The following is an 8891-nucleotide window of genomic DNA, read 5'->3' on the forward strand; positions in this document are numbered from 1 at the left end:
GTACAACACATGGTGGCCCCGCTGCACAGCTGGGCTCGGTGAAGAGGGGTAGAACTGAGGAGTGACGGTGATGCGACAATATTTATATGTGCAGGCGGAGCCTGACATCTGTCGTCATCACGTCACCTGCCTAAAGGCGTGATTAGAGGTGGCTTCAGCCAGGACACGCAGGGGCGTGGTTCCCATACATGATGTTGTACCTCGTTCCTTTCCTTCAGGGAACAGTAGTTATATGCATAACATTACGTTTTCCCTTGTCCTCCCAAGTTGTTTTACATGCTGACATATTTGGATGAAGCCAAAGACATTGATAAGAATAAATGAACAAAGCATGTGAGGGAAACAACTTTGTAGGCACAAAACCACTGAAACATTTGGCTCAGAGGGGGATGTGGACTTGTATATTTTTTTATTAATTGAAGAAAGGCTAAGACAGCTTCAACCTCAGAGGTGAATATTTTACCAAACTGTATGAATTGTATAGGGTTATTTATAAATTTATTTCTTAACTGAATGGAAAGAAGACGCAGGCTCACACTTACCTTTGAGATTTGTAACTTTTTTCTGAGCAGTAGCTTAGCTTATTGCTTCAGAAGGATATTTTATAAAGAATAGAGATAGATGGGATTAGTTTCTTTTGTTGTGGTTTGACTGTAAGTATGATGGACTATCTGAAGACCAATCTGACCCATTTAGGATCAAAGTTTTATAAAGTCACATGACATAAAGGAACGTGGCTTTTTGAAAATGGTCAGAATCACACTTTTAAGCCTTTTTGATTACTTGATAACAAAAGAATGCTGTTAACACGATTTGTAAGCAGATGGTAAAGATTGTGCTCTGATGACTGATCTTCAACCTTTGGCAATAATTTGCCTTTGTGCCAATAAGAAAAACATGTCTTTTTTTATCAGATGGGCAGATGTGTGTTTAGTGTCATATATGTATCTTTAAATGTCAGCTCATTTTATTGACTCCCTCTTAAGGCATACAAAGAGGCTAGCAGATGTACAGTAAAAAAAAATCATATCAGTTTTCATTAAAAAAACGCTCTTCTGATTTCTCTTGAAGTCGACTTCAAATAGCCCTGGTCATATCTTCCCCTGATGACTTGACTACTCTTGAATGAAGCCAACTCCATACCCTAAGATTTTAACAGTTATCCTCTTGCATAAGATTCTTCATGAAGGACTTTAGATGAGACCTTTAGAGAAAACCATTTTCACTCTTACTTTCTCCCACAATAAAAACTGCAGTGATTCATCATAAAGGAGATAACAGATGTCCTGAAAAAAAAGCTAGTCTGGTAAAGAAGTACATTTAGTTGCCAAAGTGTTTCTCTAATGGAGGCTATGCTTTTTCTACTTTTAAGTGGCACCTTTTTAAACATATTAACAATTAGTTCCTTTAGGACAAAAACAAATTTGTTTTAAAATGAATATGTTGAAATATTATCTGTACACAGAGACACAATTTGATTGTTTTGGGCAGATTTTTTCACATTTGTTGCACACTTGGACATTCGTTGAAATGTCTTTAAGTTACAGCAGAAAAGAAAAAAATGCGTGGGACTTTAAGATAAAAAGGCAATCATGTTATTGTTGTAAGGCACAAAAACTGTTTCATTCTATGCATTGATGCCTTAAAAACCTGAATTTCTGTCTACACTGTTTAGAGTTGCAAATACTCATTGAGATTCTAAAAAAATGGTTCTGAACGCATATTGTGCACTCACATCTGCTCAGGCACCAGCTTTCTGTTTGTATCTGAAAGCCAAATCTTTCTGTAACTTGCCAGAAAAGAAACCTTTAGGGTGGATTTCTAGCAGCAAAATAAATTTGTTTGCAGCTGTTTTCATCAAAACATTTACCTGATTTTTCTGTCCAGATGAACAAGATACAGATGCCTCGTCTGCATGCCATTATATCTGATGCTGTTTGATCGTAGAAAATAGCAAGGATGGTTTGAACTTGATCAGTCAAACCACTGAGTGATCTGTAGGAAGGGGGGGAGCAGAGGGTTCTGGAACAAGTGAGGGCTGTTTTGTCTCAGTCTGTTGTTCAGACATGTGATTTATGTTATGTGGTTGAATTTATTTTATAGACCATTGTTGGCCAGCAGTGTTCTTACCAAGTTTTAATTGTAACTAAACAACTTAAGCACAACTTTCCATCTGAGATTTTTGGTCTTGACTGGATGGGGTTTATTCCCATCAGATCTTTGGTTTGAGCAACAAAAGTGTGTGGTTTGTAAACCTGTTGCATCTGGAATTTATCTATATGCGGTGGTGTACCCTTTAAATCAGTCTGGAGAGTAAGTGGTTATATTGGGGTTTTAATATTTAGTTACTGATCATTTTTGTTTTTGCCCTCTCAGGTCAGGTGTATCAGCAGTACCAGGCTCCAGGTGGATACCCTCCTCAGCAACCAGGTGCCCCACCGCAGCAGCAGTACAGTTTGCAGTACCCTGGTAAGAAAGTTAGTCAGGATTAAAAAAAAAACAAACTTTTTTTCATCTTCGAAATGAATTAACAGGACCACTTGCTGTTTTCAGCAGGATACAGCTCTCAGCCTGGAGCCCCGCCTCCCGGCCCTCCACAGCAGCAGCAGCAGCAGCAGCAGCAGTTTCAGAACTACCCTCCACCCACCTCCCAGGCTCCTGGCACTGGTCCCGCACCAACTCCTGGCTTTCAGGGGGGGCAGCAGCAACCCCATCCACCTCAGGGAGCTCAACAATATCCACCAGGAGCCTTCCCTCCGCAAAACTATACCTCCCAGGCCTCCCAGCCTGCCAACTACAGCATGCCACMGAGCTCCCAGCCCGGCTCAGGGTATCAACCCCGCCCAGGGTATACCCCGCCTCCAGGTAACCCTGGCACTCCTCCACCCGGAGCTGCTAATCCTTACGCCCGCAATCGTCCCCCTTATGGGCAGGGCTATACTCAGCCAGGTCCTGGATACCGGTAAAAGAAAATAGTTATTTTTGGTCCTCAGACACCCCTGAACCCCACCCCCATCATCACCCATATTTGGCTCCAACTGTTTAAAGTGGGTGCAGAAAGTCTTTCTGCTGCAATGTGACCCACTCGTACAAATATCAAATCCAACAAAAAAAAACAAGCAACCCCCCTTCTGTCTGATAGTTGATCTGTCCTACGCCTCTCTGTTCTGACCCGACTGGATCTTCATGTCTTATTCCCCGTCCAGCTGCTCCACCCTCCTGTGTCCTCAGTGTAACAATGTAACCAGTCTGTCTGCACACCTGGCAAACCAAAACAGGCTATTCTACAAACCGCTCCTTTTCCTGTAAAGGTAACTTTGCGAGTGAGCTCAGCCATTTTGYCACAAAAATCTTAAGAGATGACAGTTTAGATGCAGTCATAAAACACTATCATGATACAGTTATCTCACCCCTCCCTTTTTTTTTTTCTTTATTTGATCAACACCGTGTTGGTATTAATGACATGTTAGTGCAAACTGCCCCCATGTTGGGAACACTAGTGAAAGACTAGATCTGAGTCATGAAGGGTTTTGTTTCTTATATATCTCCTCCAGTACAGCTTGCTGTTCCTTTAAATCCTTATCTCACTGGTTTTTACTAATATATCAACTCAGATTCCACTCAAGTGATATTAGTTGTTTATGTAAATGTTAACATTTTTTCTTGAACCTAATAAATGATTGAAACCCAGTTAAAGTCCGTGACGTGTTTATTTTAATAATAATGTTGCTTTTTGTTTTCTRTAGTTAGTCTCATGGTTTTTTTTCWTCTCTTTGTGGTTTGTGAGTTCAWGTCTGTTAAGTTGGGCTTGTCTTTTCCTTTCTCCCCACCCAGATTAGGAAAACTGTGCTAATGCTGGTATTTCGGGTTTATTTTTCTGTCTGTGGGTTGTGGTTGGCGGGGACTTGTAGCAAGGGAGTATGTGGTGAGTCTACGATGTCAAACTAAGCACACATGGTCATTAATGATAATTTAGAAAAGTGTGTACAAGTAAAATAGTGCTAAGTAGATGTTTCTYTACTGTGAAAAGTCTTTATTAGTTGTTCCTGAGAGATTTATTCACTTGGTATAACTGTGCTGGAGCATGCTGGAAAAGAAAGTGATTCTTTGCCCACCTATGACACCRTGGGGAAACTGTTGCTAATGTCATTTATTGATGCCTTAAATATTTATTTTAATTGAGTTATTGAGCTWAAACCAGTTGGTGTAGGTCATGTTAGCTTAGTGAAATGATAATACACATTTTGTATTTTTATTTATTTTTTAAAAAACCAATAAAATCTGTTCATAAAGGGAAAAAAGGTAAATGGACTGAACTTTAAGTGCTTTATCAAGTCCTGTCTGACTCCAAAGCACTTTACGCTACAGACATCCATATAAATAACATTGTTTAAAAAATACTACAAAAATATTGTAATATGTTTACAGCAACAAAAAAAAAAAAAAAATTCAGAACATCTGGTTTCAAAATTTTCTGAAAATATATCCTTTTGGATAGATGTATTTGTACAAATAAAGTATGCTGGGGAAAAATACACCCATCTTTTGTTGCACACATTAAAAGATAGAAGTTCATCTATAAATCACCAGTTTAAGAGGCAGCTTGTGCTATAAAGGAAAAAGACATGAACTGTTAAATAAGCTGCAGGTGGACCTCTGTAGAAAATCTAGTTTCTTTCTAGAAACCTCTTGTTCTTCTTTGGACTTGATTTTATTCTTCCTTATTMTACCAATGTTTAATGCCAAAACCTTCAACCACCTGATTAAAAATAGCCCAACCAAATTTATTGCCAGTACAAAGGAGCTATTTAATGACAGTGGCWTCATGCATTTAACTTTTTTATGATGAAAAGTTTGATTGCAGCAGTGGTGAGCCAGCAAAGCCTTCTCTGCTGCCTTAAACACAACCAGAATCACTAGCTTACATTTTAGTATTATTTATTTAATATTGAAATATCTGTTTTCTTTGTTYCATAGCCTTTCTCCTGGCTGCASAGCTTCCAGGAGCTTGTATTTATTTAGAGCTTTTATTCGATCGTATTTCGAACCTTTTCTATTGTTAGGGTGAAAGAAATCTGCATCAAGGCCTTCAGAAGGAACAGTGGACACCTGCAGGTTACAGAAAGTGTTGCTTTGATCAGTCAGAGGAAGGGTTGGGCGATATTGGCAAAAAAAAAATTATTACGATTAATTGTGGTATTTAGCCGATAACGATTAATTTGACRACTAATCCCCTGGAGTCCCTGGACACCCTTATTATTTCCTAGTCACATGACCAATTTAGTGGGAAAGATTTGCTCTTCAGAAAAATCTGTTCCAAATTGTGTCAGAATAACAGACTTCAGGCTATACTTCAAATTTTAAATTGTGTTGATAAATAAATTACAGAACTTTTGTTCAAATGTTCATCATATTTGAAGCAGAGAGGAGCATTGAGTGGACTGACCGGGGAAATATCCAGTCAGTCTGTCTGGTGGCATTAATCGTATTAATCGTCAAGTTCCAAAAAATAATTGATTAAAGCTTTTCTGATTATTAATTGCTCACGATACGATTATGCCCAACCCTATTCAGAGGTTGAGCTGGGATCATAGAGGGCATGACCCTTTCTTCATATATCCGCGGCCGGCAGGTCCGCTCCAMATTCAAACCCCACCCCCACCCCTCCGGGTGTAAAATGCAGGCCCGCCACTGTATTGTGGCCTATAAATGGTGCATCAAACCTACTGCATCCCTGGCTCTCAGTACTCAGCTTCACAGAAGAATAGGTAAACTGYATGGATGGAGGTTAATCCCTAATTTTCACTTAAGTGTAATGGTATGATGTMCGTTGGATTTAAAACAGATTTTTAGCATGTAAAATGAGTCACTGTTTTCACAAGTTAATAATAGTTCTAAAAAATACTCCAGACAAAGCCATGTGTCAAAGGAAAGAAAAGACAATTAACAAATTGTGCCACCTGTCCATTACCATAAATACAACTCAGATTGTGTAAATAGAAAAAACAAACTTTATTGTTTAAAACATACAAGGTACAAGCAAGTGCAGTCATGAAGGAGATTAGGGAGAAACTTGCAACGACAAAAAGTTTCTATTTACACTTATTCTGCATGTGAAGGTTCCATTTTTAAAATGCTTTATATAACTAAGATATGTTTATTTCTGTATGGGTTTTATTAGTCATAAATCTCAAAATTTGGTTAAACTGTTGACTTGCTGCAGTCAGTCCAGATTCATTTTATTTTATTTTTCTCCCTGTAATAATACATCCTATTTTACATCATATACATATATAAACAGAAGTTTCATACTGTGCAAACTGTAACTGCTAATACACTCCTGCAGTTCAGTTCTTTGTGTCTATATGGTCTTCACCAGTGTGTGTGTTCACTGACAGACAAATACTGGAGACATTTCTGTAATTTCCTATCTCAAATGTCTGTCTACACACAGAATATTTATAATTCTTTGATAAATATTATCATACAAGTTATTACAGTTTGGGAGCCAGCTTCCCAATATTATTTCTATAATTAATGTAAGTTCATTGTTTTGGTTTATCCAGRTCCCATCCTCTTTTGTCTGTTGTAACATTGTTGATAAATACAAAACATTTGCATTGTTGCAAACATTAACAAGGATTGTGTGACAAYTAACACTCCATCCAATGTTCACATCTGAAGAGTCTAGGAAATTAGACAATGCCATCTACTGAAAAGATAGACTCAAGTCCTTGTAGGCCTTAAGCCACTTCCTCTTCTTCCTCATCAGAGAAAGTCTTCCTTTTGGGATCTCACCACTTACCAGGTATGGGCGTGCCACACTCATACCAGCCCACATACGTCACATGAGACTTTCCGCCAATGTCTCCGAAGTGTACAGGTTCGTGTCTCAATGCTCTGAAAAACCCTGACACACACAGAAACACAGAAAGAATGAGATCCTGTAACAACAACAAAGAAAGGCTTTAAATAATCAGTTGTTGGTGAGAAAATACCTTGTCTGCTCTGTAACTGGTCTGACATCATCCTGGTTCCAGTCAGACCATCCAGGAAGGAGTCTACAAACTGRCAGTGGTCCTCACCGTACCCCGTCTGATCTCCAATGTTGTAAAATTTCCCTGAAAGAGTTTATAATTATTGCAGATTGCTACAAATATTACATTTTCTCACATTTATGGGGGTTCCACACGCTATTATGTTTTGTTCAGTCATTTCTGTGTGTTAATACCATTGAGCGAGTCACTCAGGTAGATCTTGTATCTCAAGGAGTTGCAGAGCTGGATGCCCACAAACTTTCGGTACCAAGTCCTCTTTATGTACTGCTTCCCGTTGCATTCRGAGTAGGCATCGGCTTTAAATGGAAACTGAGTCCAGATGGCATTTTTACCTGTGAGAAAACAAAATCTTTAAATCTGCTATAAGTGGTGAAGGGAAGTGCTGTGATGGCAGGAACAAAAGATTCACCTGAAGCGTGTTCGCTCACACGTGGATCCGCTAAAACCCAGAGGGAAAGAAATAAAATAATTAACATCATCCAGACTAAAATGCTSCAGAGCCACAGTGTTTTAGTCAAGGTTCTTTTTTTATTATGTTAGGCAACCTTTTAAAGAACCAAATCAATTATTCACTATAAAAACAATAACTTAAATTGCAAATATGCAACAAGCTGGTTCATCAGTAGTTCATTGGTTTTGAAAACTTGCCTGATTCTGTGCTAAAAGTAACTGGCTCGCTGGAGGGTCCGGTTCCCAGTTCGTTCTTTGGCGTCACTTTGAATTCATAACTGAAAATATTTAAACAAATGGTGACAAGAATTAAAGGCACATAATATAACCATGTCCATAGAAAAACAACCTAAAACTTTTCTGGTTCATATTGTACCCTAGTGATACATTATATGTTCCACATTTCTAGAGCTAGTTTTTGCTGCCAAGAATTGGCATGGCCAGGGACCCTCGCCTGCTGTTCAGCAAGCAATGCACCAGACTTTGACGGTTCTCTCACAGGGGGTGGGTCCACATGAAGGTGGCCTTCTGTTGTCGTTTCTGGCTTGGCACAGCTGAGCCCCAGGAGCCAAGGCTTGACCACCAGGCACTCATCTGCAAGCTACAACCACCCCACCCCCAGGCCTGATCCATATCCTTTTTCTCATCAAGGTTTCCTGATGTGGTTGCTGTTCCATTTTGAATCCRTCTTAGTCTGACTCCTCCACAAATGCCTGTTTGCCATGAGAGACCCTAYCAGGAGGTAAAKMCCCAGACAACATAGCCCCCAGGATCATGGGGTACTTCAACCTCTTCACCACRTTAAGGTAGCAATTCTGTAGAGGGGATACAAGCGGAGAGAAGCTGCCAAAATGAGGAGTAGGATGCCTTCTGTACGCCTCCCTTTAGAGATGTTCTGGGCACATCCTACAGGTAGGAGGGCCCAGGGAAGACTCAGGACTTGATGAAGGGATCATGTGTCTTCTCTGGCCTTGGAAAGCCTCGGGCTCCCCCAGGATGAGTTGAAAAACATAACTGGGGAGAGGGAAGTGTGGATTTCTTTCCTAGACCTGTTGCCTCTGTGGCCTAACTGAGAACAGGGGCAGACTGGCCATTGGAAGTACCAGGACTTTTCCCGGTGGGGTGGTGCATCACTGGGCCGGCGCAGGCAGCGAGGGGAAAAWAAGTTGTGTAAGTTGCGCTCAATACCAGCAGATGGCGATAATGCACCAATTCATTGTTTACCAATCACTAAAGACCGAAGAAGAAGAAAAGTTTGCTGAAGAAGAAGTAAGAAGAAAACAAATAATAAAAACAAAAAGAGCAAAAATGGAGAATAAACGTAAGGGAGAACAAAAATTGAGAGAAAAGAAAAAGCATCTACAAGCAAATTCAGCCAAGTAT

General features: G+C 39.7%; 2 protein-coding genes across 11 annotated transcripts in view; one reads left to right on the plus strand and one right to left on the minus strand.

Moving 5' to 3' along the window:
- Positions 1-3690, plus strand: part of tfg (trafficking from ER to golgi regulator) — a 22081-nt gene extending 18391 nt beyond the window's left edge. Inside the window, exons 7-8 of one of the 2 annotated variants that reach the window (XM_014030933.1) lie at positions 2377-2469; positions 2557-3690. In XM_014030933.1, the coding sequence (XP_013886387.1) occupies positions 2377-2469; positions 2557-2966 (503 nt within the window). In that variant the 3' untranslated portion in view covers positions 2967-3690. Of the gene's footprint in view, positions 1-2376; positions 2470-2553 lie in introns of both variants that reach the window. The other variant, XM_014030932.1, reaches the window with a different exon arrangement.
- Positions 3691-5993: 2303 nt separating this feature from the next.
- LOC106534332 (target of Nesh-SH3) overlaps positions 5994-8891 on the minus strand; it is a 31566-nt gene continuing 28668 nt past the window's right edge. For 8 of the 9 annotated variants that reach the window (XM_014030935.1, XM_014030941.1, XM_014030942.1 and 5 more), the window contains 5 exons: positions 7707-7786; positions 7468-7497; positions 7232-7390; positions 6999-7121; positions 5994-6910 (listed from right to left, as the gene is read on the minus strand). In XM_014030935.1, coding sequence (XP_013886389.1) covers positions 6795-6910; positions 6999-7121; positions 7232-7390; positions 7468-7497; positions 7707-7786 — 508 coding nt within the window. In that variant the 3' untranslated portion in view covers positions 5994-6794. Of the gene's footprint in view, positions 6911-6998; positions 7122-7231; positions 7391-7467; positions 7498-7706; positions 7787-8891 lie in introns of those variants that run through there. The other variant, XR_001312338.1, reaches the window with a different exon arrangement.

The sequence above is a fragment of the Austrofundulus limnaeus genome, unplaced genomic scaffold, assembly GCF_001266775.1.
Source record: "Austrofundulus limnaeus strain Quisiro unplaced genomic scaffold, Austrofundulus_limnaeus-1.0 Scaffold1146, whole genome shotgun sequence".
Lineage (NCBI taxonomy): Eukaryota > Metazoa > Chordata > Actinopteri > Cyprinodontiformes > Rivulidae > Austrofundulus > Austrofundulus limnaeus.